At 46.6% G+C, this 20,520-nt stretch overlaps 1 protein-coding gene across 1 annotated transcript in view; it reads left to right on the top strand.

The window, feature by feature from the left end:
- Window positions 1-11,618, top strand: part of LOC138528680 (putative methyltransferase NSUN7) — a 379,481-nt gene extending 367,863 nt beyond the window's left edge. Inside the window, exon 11 of the mRNA XM_069640537.1 lies at window positions 9,197-11,618. Coding sequence (XP_069496638.1) covers window positions 9,197-10,315 — 1,119 coding nt within the window. The 3' untranslated portion in view covers window positions 10,316-11,618. The remainder of the gene's footprint in view (window positions 1-9,196) is intronic.
- Window positions 11,619-20,520: the final 8,902 nt, after the last annotated feature.

Genomic DNA, 20,520 nt, shown 5'->3' with positions numbered 1-20,520 from the left:
CCTATGGCTAGAAAAACATTAGGGAAATGGAGCCTTTCCCACTAATGGCAGCCCTATGGCTAGCACAAAATGAGGGGACTGGAGCCTTTCCTACTAAATGGCGGCCCTATGGCTAGCACAAAATGGGGGACTGGAGCCATTCCCCTAAATGGCAGCCCTATGGCTAGCACAAAATGAGGTGAATAGAGCCTTTCCGACTAAATGGAAACCCTATGGCTAGCAAACAATGAGGGGAATGGAGCCTTTCCCACTAAAAGCGGCCCTATGGCTACCACAGAATGAGGGGAATGGAGCCTTTCCCACTAAATGGCAGTCAATTGACTAGCACAAAATGAGGGGACTGGAGGCTTTCCCACTAAATGGCGCCCCTATGGCTACCACAGAATGAGGGGAATGGAGCCTTTCCCATTAAATGGACGGCCCTATGGCTAGCTCAAAATGAGGGGAATAGAGCCTTTCCCACTAAATGGCATTCATATGGCTAGCAAACAATGAGGGGAATGGAGCCTTTACCACTAAATGGCACTCATATGGCTAGCAAACAATGAGGGGAATGGAGCCTTTCCCACGAATGGCAGCCATATTGCTAGCACAAAATGAGGGGACTAGAGCCATTCCCACTAAATGGCGGCCCAGTGGCTCGCACAAAATGAGGGGACTGGAGCATTTCCCACTAAATGGCACTCATATGGCTAGCACAAAATTAGGTGAATGGAGCCTTTGCCACTAAATGGAAGCCCTACGGCTACAACAGAATGAGAGGAATTGAGCCTTTCCGACTATATGGCACTCATATGGCTATCAAACAATGAGGGGAATGGAGCCTTTCCCACTAAATGGCACTCATATGGCTAGCAAACAATGAGGGGACTGGAGCCTTTCCCACTAAATGGCGGCCCTATGGCTAGCACAAAATGGGGGAATGGAGCCTTTCCCACTAATGGCAGCCATATTGCTAGCACAAAATGAGGGGACTAGAGCCATTCCCACTAAATGGCGGCCCAGTGGCTCGCACAAAATGAGGGGACTGGAGCCTTTCCCACTAAATGGCACTCATGTGGCTAGCACAAAATGAGGTGAATGGAGCCTTTGCCACTAAATGGAAGCCCTATGGCTACCACAGAATGAGGGGAATGGAGCCTTTCCGACTATATGGCACTCATATGGCTAGCAAACAATGAGGGGAATGGAGCCTTTCCCACTAATGGCAGCCATATTGCTAGCACAAAATGAGGGAACTAGGGCCATTCCCACTAAATGGCGGCCCAATGGCTAGCACAAAATGAGGGGACTGGAGCCTTTCCCACTAAATGGCACTCAAATGACTAGCACAAAATGAGGTGAATAAGCCTTTCCCACTAAATGGAAGCCCTATGGCTAGCAAACAATGAGGGGAATGGAGCCTTTCCCACTAAATGGAAGCCTTATGGCTAGCACAAAATGAGGGGACTGGAGGCTTTCCCACTAAATGGCACTCAAATGACTAGCACAAAATGAGGTGAATAAGCCTTTCCCACTAAATGGAAGCCCTATGGCTAGCAAACAATGAGGGGAATGGGGCCTTTCCCACTAAATGGAAGCCTTATGGCTAGCACAAAATGAGGGGACTGGAGGCTTTCCCACTAAATGGCGCCCCTATGGCTACCACAGAATGAGGGGAATGGAGCCTTTCCCACTAAATGGACGGCCCTATGGCTAGCTCAAAATGAGGGGAATAGAGCCTTTCCCACTAAATGGCATTCATATGGCTAGCAAATAATGAGGGGAATGGAGCCTTTACCAATAATTGGCACTCATATGGCTAGCAAACAATGAGGGGAATGGAGCCTTTCCCACTAATGGCAGCCATATTGCTAGCACAAAATGAGGGGACTAGAGCCATTCCCACTAAATGGCGACCCAGTGGCTCGCACAAAATGAGGGGACTGGAGCCTTTCCCACTAAATGGCACTCATATGGCTAGCACAAAATGAGGTGAATGGAGCCTTTGCCACTAAATGGAAGCCCTATGGCTACCACAGAATGAGGGGAATGGAGCCTTTCCGACTATATGCCACTCATATGGCTAGCAAACAATGAGGGGAATGGAGCCTTTCCCACTAAATGGCACTCATATGGCTAGCAAACAATGAGCGGAGTGGAGCCTTTCCCACTAATGGCAGCCATATTGCTAGCACAAAATGAGGGGACTAGAGCCATTTCCACTAAATGGCGGCCCAATGGCTAGCACAAAATGAGGGGATTGGAGCCTTTCCCACTAAATGGCACTCATATGGCTAGCACAAAATGAGGTGAATTGAGCCTTTCCCACTAAATGGAAGCCCTATGGCTAGCAAACAGTGAGGGGAATGGAGCCTTTCCCACTAAATGGAAGCCCTATGGCTACCACAGAATGAGGGGAATGGAGCCTTTCCGACTATATGGCACTCATATGGCTAGCAAACAATGAGGGGAATGGAGCCTTTCCCACTAATGGCAGCCATATTGCTAGCACAAAATGAGGGGACTAGGGCCATTCCCACTAAATGGCGGCCCAATGGCTAGCACAAAATGAGGGGACTGGAGCCTTTCCCACTAAATGGAAGCCTTATGGCTACCACAGAATGAGGGGAATGGAGCCTTTCCGACTATATGGAAGACCTATGGCTAGTACAAAATGAGGAGACTGGAGCCATTCCCCTAAATGGCAGCCTTATGGCTAGAAAAACATTAGGGGAATGGAGCCTTGCCCACTAAATGATGGTCCTATGGCTAGCAAACAATGAGGGGAATTGAGCCTTTCCCACTAAATGGCGGCCCTATGGCTAACACAAAATGAGGGGAAAGGAATTTTTCCCAGTGAGGGGAACGGAGCCTTTCCAACTAAATGGTGGCCCTATGGCTACCACAAAATGAGGGGAATAGAGCCTTTCCCACTAAATGGCACTCATATGGCTAGCAAACAATGAGGGGAATGGAGCCTTTCCCACTAAATGGCACTCATATGGCTAGCAAACAATGAGGGGAATGGAGCCTTTCCCACTAATGGCAGCCATATTGCTAGCATAAAATGAGGGGACTAGAGCCATTCCCACTAAATGGCGGCCCTATGGCTAGCACAAAATGAGGGGGCTGGAGCCTTTCCCACTAAATGGCATTCATATGGCTAGCACAAAATGAGGTGAATGGAGCCTTTCCCTCTAATTTATATTCAGCCTGTGTAGCACATTGTGCCCTGTAACTATATCTTGATAACAGTATACTGTTATGTTGCTCTCAACTTGTGTGCCTCGCATTGCCTATTCTCTATGTCTCAACATTTAGCCACTCTAGGTTTGTGGCTCATGGCCACTGCTAGTCACTTGTAATGCATTGCCCTTCTTTGTGCCTCTTTAGGATCCCGTCTCATGGTATCACTCTGATTATATCACTATATTGCCTTCCAGCATATTGTGTCTTGGCACTCAGAGAGTGCAAACAGAATATGGTGTTGCTCTGTTTATATGGCCATATCGCCTTCTAGCGTAGTGCGTCATAGTACCTAGATCCAGCATACTGGAATTGGAAAGATGCTAAACTTAGTAATATTGTTTTGCACTATGGCTGCTGCCATGTATGCGAACTCTAGAAGGCAAGAACACATTGCTCAGTCACTAGTACCTATCCTAGACCCTAGCCTGCCAACCCCAACAAATATTGTGCCCATGAATCCATCCATATACTACAGGACCACAGATACAGTATCCTACGCCTCTCTACCATGCGCCACGTCCAATAGAAATGACAGACTCTGTGCTAGATTAACTAAATTATATGAACCTCTGAGAAGATCCCTTCCAGCCACCACCCTTAAAACTAACCACAAGCCTAGTCTGAGGCCCAGCCACTCTAAGCTGTCTCCACCACTGCCCATCTCGAATATGAATACCCATCAGCTCAATAACTATAAGCATAAGCCATGCAATAAAAACTCTGACAAACCTATCCCAGTCAACAAAGCATCTGAGGCTCCCCCCCTCAAAGGAGCGCTTCGCAATGAAAGATCGCTTGTCGGCCATGCTACTGACATTGCCGATCTAATCACTGAAGGCAATTTGGATTTCCTTGCAATTACGAAAAATGGCTCCATAATGCAGCAGGACCGGCACTCATGCTAGCTATCCCTGATGGCTACACTATAGTTAGACAAGACCAATACAGCGCCTAAGGTGGCGGTATTGCCATTATTTCTAAAACCTGTCTCTGCCTTAGACTAGCCCCCACCCATCTATCACAATCATGTGAAGTTCTCTCTGCCAAACTTCAGATAAATAACTCACAATCACTCACTATTCACTTATTACATAGACCGCCTAGCCTTCTTGGTACCTTTGAGGAAGATCTGCATAACATAATCTTGAATAACCTTAAACCTACCTCACAACTACTCCTATTAGGAGACTTTAACTTAGGTTTTAATGACCAAATGGATGGAAATGCAACAGATATAGTCAACGTAATCAACGCACTAGGCCTTTCCCAAAAAGTTAACAAGCCTACCCACCTAAAAGGGAGAACACTGGATTGGATAGTGGACTTTAACTGTTCAGTTACTATCTCTTCCATCCTGCCGTTATCATGGACAGACCACTTTCTGGTGTCCTTCCACCTATCTAATATAAGACCCACTCCATTGGTTCAGCCAGTAGCGCCACCATGCTCAACTAGAAGCAAAAAATGTATCACAGTAGAGAAAGTTATCCCTGACATCCTGCCTACCCTCAATGCACTGCCAGAAAATCTTGATCCTAGCACCCTAGTTCAGGAATTCAACAATATTATGCTCACCACACTGGAAAAAATTGCCCCTGTCAAACTCAGACCTAGCAAACCAATAGCCCATTTAAACAAATGGCTCACACCACAACTTAAAGACCATCACATTTTAAAGAGAAAAAGTGAAACGAATTGGAGACTTTGCCCCGCCAGTGAGAACAAAGTTAAATTAACCTCACTTTCCTCACATTACAAGAAGGAAATCTGCCGGGCAAAACGTAATTCTTACGATGAGCGTATTGCTAACTCGAACTCTAGTATGAAAGAACTCTTTTCCACACTCAAAGAACTAGAGTCCCCAATTGCTATGCCCGATGTTTGCACCAAGGACAAATCCTGGTGTACAGACATCCAACATGCCCTAGCCAATAAAATGAACATGCTCCAAAATAAAATTCAACAAGAAAAGAAGTACTGAACCTATAGCATTCGCCTAATACCCTCTTGCCTAATGTTTCACCACCAGCACACAATACCACCTTCCATTTTTCTAAAATGTCGACCTTGGAGGTAGAAAAAATTATCTTGTCACTGAAGCCTTCGAACTGTAAGGGCGATATTTGCCCAGCAAAACTGATAAAAGATGCTGCCAGAGAACTATCCCCATTCATCACCAAACTAATAAATGCCTCATTTGCCATAGGCACCATCCCTGCTAACCTCAAACAATCATGGGTGCTCCCCCTCCTTAAGAAACAGACGTTAGATCCTTTTATCCCAACTAATTACCGGCCCATTACCACAGTCCCATTTCTACTTAAAATATTGGATAAAGCTGCCTATATCCAAATTCAAAAACACCTTGAATTGCACAAACTCCTAGGTAATAGACAATCTGGCTTCCGTCCATTACACGGAACAGAGACAGCCTTAATCGACCTAAAGTCTCAAATAGACGAGCAGAGAGACAAAGGTAGGACAGTACTCCTGCTCCTACTTGATCTCTCTGCCGCATTTGATCTGGTCAATCACAAGGTCCTATGCCGACACCTTGATTCTGCAGCCCACTTCTCCACGGGAGCTATCAAATGGATTGAGTCCTTCCTGAGTGAGAGAACTATGAGAGTCTTCTCCCCCTCGGCAGCCGCTGACCCAACACCCATCCTATGTGGTGTTCCCCAAGGTTCCTGCGTCTCGCCAACTCTCTACAATATCTTCACTAAGCCACTGTTTGAAGATCTGGACCATCTGGGTATCATCTACACTAATTACGCTGATGATACTCAGATTCTCCTCCCGCTTTCTAGGGATTACAGTACAGACATGGGATTGGTGAACAAAGTATATCTTATCATCCAATCATGGATGGCCACTCATGACTTGTGCTTGAACGATGATAAGACCAAGTTAACAATTCTGAGCTCACAGGCCAACATTAAAACACTAGGTCAAGAATTCTCCTCATTTAATATTGATGGGAACACCATCCAAGTCTCTAAGGAGGTAAAAACCCTTGGATTCTATTTGGATTCCACATTGTCTTTTGATAAACAGGTCAAATCCCTTACCTCCTCTACGGCTTACACCTGCAAGCTACTCAGAGCTGGTAAGCCATTCCTCTCTGACAATAGCTGCCTAATCTTGGCCAGAGCCCTAATACTCTCCAGAATTGACTACTGTAATGCCCTATACAGTGGTGCTAATAAATCTACCATCCAAAAGATCCAAACACTACAGAACAATGCCCTAAGAGCAGCCCTAGGCATAAAAAAAACACATTTCCTCCTTGAGACGTCAGCACAAATGGTTATCCACGTCCAATAAAATACAACTAAAAAATGCTTTCCTTGACTTAAAAAGCCCTCAATAACGCAGCCCCCAGCTACCTTATAGATAAACTACAGAGAAGAACTTCTCTCAGACCTATCAGAATTGGGAATGTTAACTGTCTGACCATACCTAAATACAAGCTCACCACTATCGGTGGTAATAGCTTTACTGTAAAGGCAGCTAAATTCTGGAACTCACTGCCTCAAGATCTGAGAGCCGACCAACCCTACCTACACTTCAGAAAATATGTAATAAAACATATCATTACTACTGACCCCTAGTCTCCCAGTACCCGTTGTTGACCTGCCCACATCTGAAGTTTCACCCTGCATTGATATTGTATTACTGTGTTAACATGTGAAGACCATGGGTAATCTAGTCTACCTGTGAGCCCAAGTGATACACAAAGGGCTTCACTCACATTGCTTAGTGTTTATGTCTGTAATTAGATAGGCCATTTTTAGTCTGTGTTCCTATTTGTTACATTGTGTATATCTTGTAAGCATGTAATACTGTACGCTGTGTATATTTCGCAACCTTGTAAGCTTTTCATCTCCATACTGCTGTGCCCTTTTACTTACGAGTCTGGTGCGCATAACAAATGAATAAACAAACAAACAAACAAATGGAAGCCCTATGGCTAGCAAACAATGAGGGGAATGGAGACTTTCCCACTAAATGGTGGCCTTATGGCTACCACAGAATGAGGGGAATGGAGCATTTCCGACTAAATGGAAGACCTATGGCTAGTACAAAATGAGGAGACTGGAGCCATACCCTTAAATGGCAGCCCTATGGCTAGACGAAAAATATTAGGGGAATGGAGCCTTTTCCACTAAATGATGGTCCTATGGCTAGCAAACAATGAGGGGAATGGAGCCTTTCCCACTAAATGATGGTCCTATGGCTAGCAAACAATGAGGGGAATGGAGCCTTTCCCACTAAATGATGGTCCTATGGCTAGCAAACAATGAGGGGAATGGAGCTTTTCCCAATAAATGGAAGCCCTATGGCTAGCACAAAAGGAGGGGACTGGAGCCATTCCCATAAATGGCAGCCCTATGGCTAGAAAAACATTAGGGGAATGGAGCCTTTCTCACTAAATGGCGGCCCTATGGCTAGTACAAAATGAGGGGACTGGAGGATTTCCCACTAATGGCAGCCATATGGCTAGCACAAAATGAGGGGACTGGAGCCTTTCCCACTAATGGCAGCCATATGGCTAGCACAAAATGAGAGGACTGGAGCCTTTCCCACTAATGGCAGCCATATGGCTAGCACAAAATGAGGGGACTGGAGCCTTTCCCACTAATGGCAGCCATATGGCTAGCACAAAATGAGGGGACTGGAGCCTTTCCCACTAAATGGCGGCCCTATGGCTAGCACAAAACGAGGGGACTGGAGCCTTTCACACTAAATGGCACTTACATGGCTAGCAAACAATGAGGGGAATGGAGCCTTTCCCACTAAATGGAAGTCCTATGGCTACCACAAAATGAGGGGAATGGAGCCTTTCCCACTAAATGGAAGACCTATGGCTAGTACAAAATGAGGGGACTGGAGCCATTCCCCTAAAATGCAGCCTTGTGGCTAGAAAAACAGGGGAATGGAGCCTTTCCCACTAATGGCAGCCATATGGCTAGCAAATAATGAGGCGAATGGAGCCTTTCCCACTAAATGATGGCCCTATGGCTAGCAAACAATGAGGGGAATGGAGCCTTTCCTACTAAATGGAAGCCCTATGGCTAGCAAACAATGAGGGGACTGGAGCCATTCCACTAAATGGTAGCCCTATGGCTAGAAAAACATGAAGGGAATTGAGCCTTGCACACTTAGTAGCAGCCCCATTGCTAGCAGAAAATGAGGGAAATGGAGCCTTGTGAACTGAGTCCTGACATTTTAGTCAGGAACTTGGAAGGATCTCTCATGTTAATACATGCGATTTTGAATAGAATACGTTCGCAGAATTATTTCCAAAGGCAAAGCATGTGCGAATCACGTATGTTTTCAGGAATGGAGACGTTCCCACTAAATGGTGGCCCTGTGACTAGCAAAACGTGAGGGGGAAATGCGCCTTGCCCAGTAAATGGCCACTTGACAGTCATTCAAGTGCGACTCGAAGACATTTGATGTGTTGATGGCAAGTGCTAAAAACGCTAAATATTAGATGTATCCTAACAGCCCAAAAAGCTATCTCATGTGAGCTTTATAATTTCACAAAATTCATCAAGACAATTTTAAAAAGCAATAAAATAGTGGACAGCGAAGAGTCGATCGAGGCTAGAGCGGATATGGGACTTTGACCGAGAGAGCCTGGGTTTTTGTATGAATGTTTACCCCGTCCTATTTGTGTTGCATTGAAATATTGCATAAATTGCTAACTAGGGGTAAACCCATCTCTAAATAGACAATCAATGTATTTACCAATCTCGTTGGAGATTTGGGATAAATGCTTTCCTATTGGTCACAATCGCTTTCATAGATATTCATCTCAACTATCCACCCAAAAATTATTTAATAAGACTCTATTTGACAAGTGGGGTATTGTGCTAAAAATGTTTTTGGCTTTTTGGACACTTATTTGATTCTGAACATTGTTATATAAGCTATCCATCTATTCTATTTTTTACAGGGAATCACAGTGAAGGGCATCTTGGCCAGAGCAGTGAAGAAAGGCCTGCTAGACAAGGCTGTGCTGAGTCTTCCAGACACAGAACAGAAAGAGAAGAAGGACAAAGTCATCAAAAGAGGACAACTGGTGTCCATTGCACCCAAGCAAGGAATGGCAGGAAGTCCAAAGAAGACCGCACAGCACAATTCAAGGAAAAAACAGCCAAAGCAACGACCTACGAGAAAAAAAACAGAAGGAACCCAAGGGATCATAGATGTAAAAGACATTATTAACAGACACCCGAGTGAACAAAAAGAGAATGCAGACGACGACGAGGATACTGACATACTTAACTTGGATAATAAAGCTTGGCTCTGGCAACCTGGGGATTACAACAAAAAGAACTCCAGAGAACTCCTGAGCAGTCTAAAGACTGTCCGGCTGCTCAATAGGGGGCAGTACAGAGATGCTGATAATAGCAGATCCACGCGGGTGGATCTCCAGAGATCGGTCACCTGCCTGGATGCCTCCCAGTGGAGTCCAGAAGAGTTCCATAGGCTTCTAGAAGACAGACCCATGAGAAGACAGATTTCTACAATGAATCCCTTTTCAAAGCAAGAAGAGAAAGGGCCTGATGCCCACAAAGCAGCTGGGTCTCGGCCAGCGCTAATACATGGAGCTCTTCTTCTGGACCTTCGAGGTGGAGGACACTCATCTGCAGAGGAAGAACTGGGTTCCAAGACAGAAAAACATATCACAGTGCACAGCAAGCTTAGCTGCCTGTTGCCCAAGAATAAGCTTGCCAACAGTGTGGGCACCACCACGAACCAAATTCAGTGTAGCAGCACTGCAGGAATCCAAGGCATGACTCCGTTCCCCCCAGTGGATAATAGCCATGACCTGCTTTCCCCCTCTCTCATCAACAGACCTCAGAGTGCAAGGGTTGCACGCGACAGAGGATGGGAGGACATTAGGCCTCTGCTGACCAAAGGTTCCCAGAGCCTAAACATGCAGCGCTCATTGGGGAGGTCCCAAGTGTTATCCCTTTCTCAGATCTACCTGCCCCCTCCGGAGCCAGACTTCCTCAATGTGTTGAAAAAGCAAAGGACCTTTGCACTAAAGAAAAGTGGTGTTCAGTAGAAATGCCAGTGATGTCACTTCCTGATGATAAGAAGGTGCATCTACTAAACAATGGTCATGTCCCCAAGGATGGCTTGATGCTTAAAGAGCTGGTGCTACCCAGAATGAGGCGCCGCCGCTTGGATCGCAACATTGCTCAAACATCCACAGTCACACTACTTTTTTTTTACAGCTACTGCACCTCAACAGCTTTTCTCTGCCGGCCTAAGTGGTCACTCCCTGCGCTCCTAGCAGATGGTCACCAATGCCCGCCTGTCAAGCTTATTGTGTCTCACCGCACAAAATAACAGTACTTGGACACTACCTTGAGACCCAGAGACATTTGATTCCAAGTGACATGCTGGGGCCTTTATGTGGCACTCTCTCTGCCCAATGTATGGTCTGGTCTTCCTCAATGTATACATTTTTGTTTATCTGTACCATGCATACGAAAATCACCATTGTTTCCCATTGAGCCTGTGCCATCTGTTATTTCCTTCACCCGTCTGTTGTTGCCAGGGCTTTGGGTGTGCAAAGGGAACATGCAAGGACTTTCCCTGAAAGAGCTGAAGATTTGGACAAGTAATGCATGTATGGACAGGTTCTGGCACAGTTTATGGAATTCTTTTTTGAATTTTAGTCGGGGCAATTTCAGAAGGTTGGCAGAATGATGGTGTCTAATGGAATTGTCGGAGAGATTAATTTGCATATGTGGGACTGGACAGTCAGAATGATTTACTTGTACATAAAGCAGGGATTTTGGAGTTCATTCTGGCGATTGTGACCAGCCAGAGCAGTTTGTCCCCAGGACTGGGATCCCTGCATCTCTTTCCTTTAGGTGTGATGGGACTCATCGCAGTGTTCAGAAGACCAGCAGAGAGGGCATTGTGGCAGTCATGTTCCACACCACAGTGCCATGGAGGGATGGAGCTATGTAAGAAAGGAATATTCCCAAACATCCTTCTGGAAAAGGCTCAGTTTATCAGTGTTTTGGGTGGATGCAGCTGGTCCTCTGTCCATCTATACCACCAAGGCTGCTGCACAGGCTTGAAGTTATATGATTCCTGAGAGACTAAGGTGGGGGGTGGTGTGTCTTGTCTTTCTGGCAATGTATTATATGTTCATTTGCAGATCTCCTGTTGGCCATTCCTACTGGAATGTGGGTGATTGACAGCTCAAGGAATGTTAGATGAATCATAACATGTTAGTGTTCTGAGCAGTGTTAGTTGAGACGCGAGAGTTGGGATACCTGAAGATGGCCACAGGGTGTACGCCTGCTTGCAACATACAAGAGTAACTGGTACCTGTAACTATGTAAATAAAGCTCTGTTCTTTTCTACCATGGAGTCTGGAGCCATCTGTCCGGGTGACCTTTACTGGAGAAGTTCACTTTATAACAGCGGGGGTGGGGTTAGGGAGGTTGTGGCAAGTATGAAATGTTCAGATTAAGGTCTCTCTCTCTCTCTCTAGTCAATCACCATTTAGACCAGGGCTCTGCAGCCTTTGGCTCTCCAGATGTGTTGGACTGCAACTCCCATCAGCAGTACCCGGCATAGTCAATGGGGAGGAGTCATGGGAGTTTCAGAACAAAACATCTGGAGAGCCATGAAGTGTAGTCCCCCGATTTAGACTGTTTGGGAGGCCAGTGAAAAGGTTCTTGGGTCTCTAGAGCTTAACAAATATCTGGGGGGGGTTCATACCTGTAGGGCTAGAATGAGAGGCAAATCCTTGGAGAACGCTTGCTAAGAGTACGATGGATATGTTGAAAGGGCTGGGACTGCAGGGAGAGCATTGTGGAACTCTACAGGTAACAGTGGCTGTTTAGAGAAGAAGGGGCCAGAGCTCCTGTTTACTCTGTAATCCTTCCATCCATTTTAGCAGTGTTACTGATGCAACACTGTCAGTGAGTGAATGCCCTGAGCGTCGAAGGCAGCATACGTGACTTTGAGGAGGAGTATAATTAGAGAGTGAAGACAACTTGGGTTAGTATGCCAAAAACTGTTATTGAGATCTAAAAGGATGCAGTTGCGAGACCCATTCCCTTCTGGGTATCCAGGCAAGTCTGGATATATGTCAGTAGTATTAGGTGTGAGGAAGGCATGGTATGAAAGTAGTGAAGACAGACACAAGTGACCGCAGGTCAAGGGTGTTTATTGAACTTACACACTGGTTTGGGTTAGAAAAACGCCAAATCTAAACCTAAATCTAAAGATGGGAACAAGCGACGACCATCAAATAATAATAATGCAGTCCTGTCAAAATAAAAGGGCCCATACTAAAAAAAAGCGATTGCCAATCCTTACCTCTAAATGCAAATAGTATGGGGTAGTGTTTATGAAAAAGAAAGAAGTGTTCACAAAAATGATGTCAAGATGTTCAGGCCGTCGGCCTCTCTTCCCCACGTTTTCAGCATGGGACAAGGCAGTTTGGTTAACTCGAGCATAGCACACTCTCTGGCTTCTTCAGCACGAGGATACAGTTCATTTACCAACATCAGGGCCTTCTCTGCCCAAGACTCTCTACTTATCAAAGTCTCTTGATTCAGAGGGCCTGATGTATCAAAACAAACAAAAAGTTCCTTTCCTCTTACAAGTACTCAATTCAGGTGATTCACTCTTCGCCCTGGATCTGCCAGCCGGGCTCAGATCCCTTTTATACAATGATTGTTACTTTGGATCCCCCTGTTCTGGGCTCACATCCCCTTTTCCAATGTTCAGCGAGTATTCTTTCTCGGATGACTCGCGGTTCACCCCGGAGCCCCCTCAGCTGGGCTCAGATCCTTCCTCTTACATAATTAGTCTCCCTCAGCCGGGCTCGGACCAATTTCACAATTTCTTTGGCTTCACTCAGTCGGGTGCGAGCTGTTGTTCAGCTTGGCATCCCTCCGTCGGGTTCACATTTACCTATAAAAGATAGTTCACTTAGTTTTACTTCATAGTTGTTCATTGGATTTGTTACTTGTCAAAGACTTTCGGTTGTACAAGGACTTTGCTTACACCTTCGTATGACCACTTTGACTTTCTCTCATTTTCAATGGCCCCTCGTAAGGCCTTCTGGGATTTGTAGTTTTTTCACTTCTCTTCCAATTTTAACAGTTTGACTTTCGGTGTGGAGCCTGTCGATAAGGTAATTCCCAATTAGCGGACCGCTCCGCTATTACAATCACAATGTTTCAGGCTTCTCTTGCAGCTTCTCATCACATGCGCAGCCTCTGCGTTTCTCACCCTTTCTCACCCTGGTCACAATGTATTTTTGCTCGCGGCCTCACGAAACCCAGCAAGCCTTTCAAACACTATTGTTTCTTTCACTCGTTAACGCAAACCGGTTTCTTAGTTCACTCACCTGTAGCGCTTGATACAATTTATCAAGAGTTCCTTTGAAATCCAGGCTATCGGCATGGCTCGCCTCCTTCCAACTCCGTTGTTTCACCCGAAAGAGGTGCCGCCTTAACCTTGTGCATTAGCGAGGAGGTTTCCCTTTCAAAGTCTGCAGCAACCTTCGCTCTGCAGCTGGTAGGCCCACAGCTTTCCCTCGCCACGTGTTCCCTCCTCTGCTTCCAGGGTCGCTCCAGTTCCACGGGATCAGTTCTCCTGCCGCTCTGCATACGGTTCTGTTTGCCTTTACCATCTGGCTCGCCTTGATCGAAGTGTGTTCTCATGTTGTGCCTTTTATCCCAGTGGGGAAAGGTAACAGGGTTCAGGTGAAAGTCATTATGGTGGAGTGCCCGACTTTGCCTGACCCTGATTTTGGGACATGTCAAACGGATTGGCTGTGTGTGAGTCTGTCTTCACCTGAAGCTCTTTGTCCGCGCAGCAGAGTGTGTGTATGAAAGGGGGAGGTAAAGTTCCTAGATAGTACATGGAACATTGGGGGTTTATAGGGAAATGTGAAAGGGGATACTGCGTCTCTCGTCTGGGTTTCTCACATAGGCAACGATAAACCTAGAAAACTTCCCCAGGTACTGTGCGCTCACCACTGGGTCTTCAAAACCCCTTAAACATTATACTGATAAATATTGCTGTTATGTAAAGTAAAACATTTTTTTTTAGAAAAAATAAGAAATTCCATATATGCTTTAAGCTAGCCCAAGTTTTTAGGCCGGGAGGATAGCTCAGGGGCAATGCGTTTTTGGAAGCAATACAACAAATAGCAACACAGGTTCAAATTGGGGGCTTGGTCTCCAGTTTTGAGCACGTTATAAAAGAACAATTATAATTAAAAATGATTCAGTAATTTATTACAATTGCATGGCAAGGAAACAGATGCTAACAAGGCCAGTGCATTTCGGACTATGTCCATCATTAGGTCTACAAAACAGAGAAAAGACAATCAAAAACTGTAGTATTCAAACGTGGGGCATTAAAAAAATGCATTTAATACCCAACCTATCCACCAAGCATATCTGTATTTTCATGCACTTTGCATATAATCATCAAATAAGTAATCACGGAAGGGCATGCGTCCTGTGTGAAATATATGAGAAAAAAACACAACTCTAAGAGTTAAATCAAAATGCTGCTCTGCATCAGATTTAAATATGATGGCACCGTGTCCAGTGTAAAGACTAGTGAAGGCCCCTTATCTGGATATGGAGAGCATACCACTCAATGCCATCAGGCTGTTCCTACATGAAAGGCAAAATGAAGAACATGAAAAAGAACGGAATATTGAAAAATGCCAAAATGGTGTCGGAAATCTCAAATAAAAATCCCATTGCATACAGGACCATCAAAATGATCCAAAAATACCAAATGGGGCGAAGGATGACAGTAGATTGCATTTGCACAGAGCATTCTCACTTAAACAAAAACAAAAGAAAAATCGTCTGCTTTGAAGGACCCGTGGAAGTGATGCATGCTGCGTGTCACATGATGACATTACGCATAATGGCCGCTGTCAACTCAATTAGATGCACGATGCCTGGCAGCAAACAGGAAACCGAACGAAAATTCGTGCCCATAACGGAGCGATCACAGTCTTGCACAATCAGAGCTAATAATGCACAGGAAAAGAAATGCAAATTAGCTTGAAAAATGTATTCACATACCATAGCTCTCAACCATTTATGTCGCAAAGGCAGGTGAAAACACCCGATTTTATTTTTGGCGGGTGAGAGGCCCATTGAAACAAGTGGGCGTGCAGGCGGCTTGGCGGGTGAGTCAGCTGTTTACAAGGCTGGTGACACCCGCCAAAAGCGTGTGAGTTGAGAGCTATGACATACAAACATTTTTTAAAATAGAAACAAAAGTAAAAAATGAAATAGAGTACCTGCACCCAGTTGTGATGTCACATGCCAGGGAAGGCCCGGTCATGTGTCAGGGAGCGGGAGCAAGGAAATAAAGGAATCACCGGAACTGGCGTTTTGGTGCCAGTCCAGGTTTATGCAGTCACTGATTGGTCCTGTCGTCCTTCCGCGCTGCGCTGCAACATCAGGCCTAAGCAGGCCCACACACTTTGCCAGGCCTCCGCAGCAACCGAGTTCCTGACACAACACTGGCGACGAGGCAGCGCTGTCCCCACGCGCCGATGCATGAACTTTCACTCTTGTATGCAGATCTCCGGCTCGCGTGTGTGGAGATCCTCGCTCTCACACCCCCAACGTTCCATGGGGTTCACAGACACCTAATACCATCGCGTACAGCAATTTCAACGCTCCGGAGGCGAGACGCAGCACACGTGTCACGGTACCGCTGCGTACAGCAGTTTTCAATGCCCAGGAGGCGAGCTACAGTACACGCTTGGCTAAACTATGAAAATTCATCCCAGAAACACCGGTGAGTGACGCTTTCCACCCCCAACAACCCCAGTGACAGGAGTCCTCTGTCAGCAGCACACAAGTGACTGATCCACCAAGGGAGAAGAACCGCCTCCCGCAACCACACGTGCAGCACCACCAGAAGCACGTGTTTGCACCTGCGCCAGTAAGGAACCATACTTCCCGCACCCAACCTGCGGCCAACCTCACAACACCAACCATGTCTAGCGCAAACACAAGCCCCTCAAGGGCAAGTGCAAGCCAATCTGCGAGAAGAAGCACCAATCCAGAACACCCAGACCCAGTACTCACCACCCTCATGGCACCCTTTGACCCATTAACCACAGGGGCATCTGGTTACAACAATTTGAGATGCATCTCGATGCCAGGGAGATCAGGGCAGACAGGAAGAAACGCACCTTCCTCCTGCTCAACATCAGAGCAGCGGTGCTACGCCTATTCAACGCCATCCCAAACAACAGCGACGCAAATGACTACAACACCACCAAGAATGTGCTTACAAACAACTTCAAACCTGACCTCAATCCCGACTATGAACGATTCCATTTCTGTATGGCCAGACAGCGGGAGAGTGAGACAGTGGACAACTTCCATGCCCTCCTATGGGAGATGGCAGTCGGCTGCGAGTTCCCCAATGAGGAGTTCACCATCCGTCTCTAAATAATCAATGGGATCTCATCAGAGAAAGTGAGGAGGGCTATCCTGTCGGAGAAGAACATTACGCTATCCCGCATCCTCGAAATGGGGCATCTTTGAGAACGCACGGATGACCAGGTGGCATTAATCGAGGCCACAATCCAACGGCTTCCACTTGACAACCCCAGGAAAGTAGAGGAAGTCTCAGCCGTCTCAAGGCGCCAAAACACCCGAGAACCGGGAGACCGAGGAACAAACCCCACCAAGCCCCACATGCCTCAAGGACGAGAGAAAGCATGCAAGTGTTGTGGTGGCCCATAATTCAGAGGAGAAACATGCCCTGCATGGGGGACGACTTGCCGCAAGTGTAACCGCCTCAACCACTATGCAGCGGTCTGCCTACATCCACCAAACAGAGGAGACCGAGAACAACTGCAGCGGCGGCCACAAGAACACTGAAGGAAATTTGCTCCTCGAGAAACCTCTCATCAACCAAGCAGGAAGGGGAGAGCGAGGGCAGTAGATCACACATAGAGATCACCGGACACAAGTGAAAGCGAAGAAAGCGAAGACAGTGCATCCCCCGACATCAGGACAAAGAAAGGCGAAAGAAGCCCAGTAAGATAATACACTGTATACACCTCATCTCAGCAGTAGAACCCAAGAGGTCCAAGCAACGGAAAAGACCATCATGCACCGTCATTTCAGACGGAAAGCCCATAAGAGTAGTCATTGACACCAGCGCAACCGTCAACGTCATGCCAGTAACCGCATTTGACAAGCTCCACCCAAGGCTGAGACTCCAAGACAGGAAAGTCCGACTGTATGCATACGGCTGTAAGAAACCACTGCCAGTACAAGGGTAATTTAGATCAGACCTTTCACATAACAACACCACGTGCAGAGCCCAAATCTACGTAGTCGATGCCAGCTGCGAGACACTCCTAAACTGGAAAACAGCCGAAAAACTGCAGTTAGCACAAATTGCATTCAGTATTCAACACGCAGAAATCAATGACCTAATAGAAAAACACCAAAAAGTGTTCCAGGGCATCGGCTGCCTGAAAGGCAGATCCATCAAACTACACATTGACCCTACTATCGAACCGAAGGCATTGCGTCATCGCAGAGTGCTGTTCCACCTGAGGGAGGCCGTAGAAAAAGAGCTTGACAAACTGGAAAAGGCAAGCATAATAGAGAAGACCTCAGGGCCGACCCCGTAGGCATCACCCACGGTGGTAGCACAAAAACCCAAACAGCCCAATGCAGTACGGATCTGCATCAATATGAGACTCCCCAATGCAGCCATCGGAAGGGAACGACACATCACGCCGACCATAGATGAGCTCATCGTTGATCTTACAGGAATGACGATATTCAGCAAGCTAGACCTCAGGTCAGGGTACCACCAACTCAAACTGGGGAAGAAGTCGAGGTACATCACCACCTTCTCCACCCACCTTGGCCTGAGGAGATACAAGCGCCTGAACTTCGGAATATCATCGGCAGCTGAAGTGTTTCAGCATGAGATCCGTAAGGTCCTCAATGGCCTAGAAGGGACAACAAACATCAGTGATGACATCATTGTGTATGCAACGAACGACAAGGAACACTATAAGCGCCTCGCTGCAGTGCTGCGCAGGCTTGAAGAAGCAGGGCTAACTTTGAATGCAGAGAAGTGCAAATTTGGAAAAGAAGAACTCTGCTTCTTCGGGTACATCTTTAACGCAAGAGGAATATACCTGGATCCAGCAAAAGTAAATGATATCAAATGCACCAAGGCCCCGCAGTCCGCCACAGAAGTAAGGAGCTTCATGGGAATGGCAATGTACTGTGTGAGATTCATCCCAGACCTCGCCACCATAGCAAGCCCCCTCTGTGAACTCCCCAAAAAGGACCAGAAGTGGGAGTGGTCGTCCACCCACCAACAAGCCTTCCAACTAATCAAAGACTCGTTGTCTGCCTCCACAACAATGGCGTTCTTCGACATCGAAAAAACACACAGAACTCCTGGTTGATGCCAGCCTAGTTGTCTTAGGGGCAGTGCTCACCCAAATCGACAAGGAGGGAAACGACACCGCATCGCCTTTGCCAGCCGTGCGCTGACCAAAACGGAACAAAATTATGCGCACATTGAAAAAGAAGCTCTCGCAATCCTTTGGGGGTGCAGACACTTCAAAGTCTATCTACTGAGCAAACGAGCAAAGGTATTCTCTGACCATAAGTGCCTCATCCCTTTCTTCAAGGGCTCAGCACCACACCCCCGGCATGCATCGGAAGTGGATGCTACAGCTCCAGCCCTACAACGTAGAGGTGGAATATCAAGTGGGAGCGGACAACCCAGCCTGTCCCGCCACCCGCGGCCTGCCACAGACCAGGAGGAACAACACGCGGAGACAAACGAACATGTGTGTCACGTGGTTGCCTGGGCCCGACCACAGGCCCTTACCCTGCAAGAAGTAGCAAACAAGACCGAGGCAGACACCATCCTGACCCACACCACTCTTGCTATACAATCCATAAACTGGAAGAACTTCCTAACCTCCATGGCTCAGTGCACAAAATCCGCTCAAGAGAAGCTGCAATCACTCTTCGTGATCCGCCACAAACTCACCATAGCCCCCGAAGGGGTGATACTTAAGGGACACCGAATTGTGCTACCCACAGCACTCGAAGAAAGGGCCCTCAAACTAGCCCACAATGGGCATCAAGGAATCGTAAAAACCACGTCATACTTAAAGTCCCGGATGTGGATGCCCCACATGCAACAGCAAGTGATGGATCTCATAGAATGCTGTGCAGCCTGCCAAGCCACCAGGAGGGCAGAGAACCCAGAACCCATCATCAGCGCCCCAAGAAGCAACAAACGGTGGGAATCTGTCAGCATAGACTACTGCGCCATCGCAGGAGAAGGCTACCTACTAGTCCTGGTTGACAAATTCAGCCAATATCCTGAGGTTGAGCATGTGGCGTCCACCAACGCCGAGACAATGACTCTAGCCCTAGAGAAAATACTTGCAATACCCAGCATGCCGTCCAAAATCAAGACTGACAACAGACCACCTTTCACCAGCCAAGAATTATGCCAATTCTTCTAAGACCTCAAAGTACGACACAAGAGGATCACCCCAGGATGGCCACAAGCAAACGGTGATGCTGAACGATTCATTGGCTCGCTCAACAAAGTCATCCGTATCGCAAAGGAGCAAAGCCACTCGGAGCAAGGCCACTCCTGGCTGAACTCAGCATACCGCTTCCTGAGGACCCACTGTCAGACCCCGCACTCCTCGACAGGGATCAGCCCCACTGCCCTTAAGTTCAGAATACCGATACAAACTGAACTCCCCATCCACCGAACTGGGTGGCACCCGACCCGGATTTTCTTATGGAGAACATAGGAAGCAGATCTAACGCAACAAAACCCATGAAATTCAGCGTGTGATGACCAGCTTAACTTGGCGAATTCCCGTTGATTTCCCGCATAATGCCATTGTGTATGTCATTGTGAATCCCTTCCCTACATCCGCTGAATTTCAAGGGTTTTGTTGCATTAAATCTACACCTTAATTAGGGTTCTTTAAGTGAATATATATATATATATATATATATATATATATATATATATATATATATATAAAATAGGACAGCAGTCGCCGCACTATAGTTAAGATGTGTCGGAGTTGCATAGGAAATTGAAAAAAATTATCGCTAATAACATTTGTCTCGTGTCGTGGATTTGGCCCACATTTCGCAAACAGTTTCCTACGTCTGTACTCCCTCAGACTGGAAGTATTGGGAATTATTCTTTAAAAAT

The sequence above is a fragment of the Ambystoma mexicanum genome, chromosome 7q, assembly GCF_040938575.1.
Source record: "Ambystoma mexicanum isolate Mex_15411 chromosome 7q, UKY_AmexF1_1, whole genome shotgun sequence".
In the NCBI taxonomy this organism is placed as follows: Eukaryota; Metazoa; Chordata; class Amphibia; order Caudata; family Ambystomatidae; genus Ambystoma; species Ambystoma mexicanum.
Note: the sequence above shows the minus strand (reverse complement) of the source record. Positions and strands in the feature narration are given on the sequence as shown.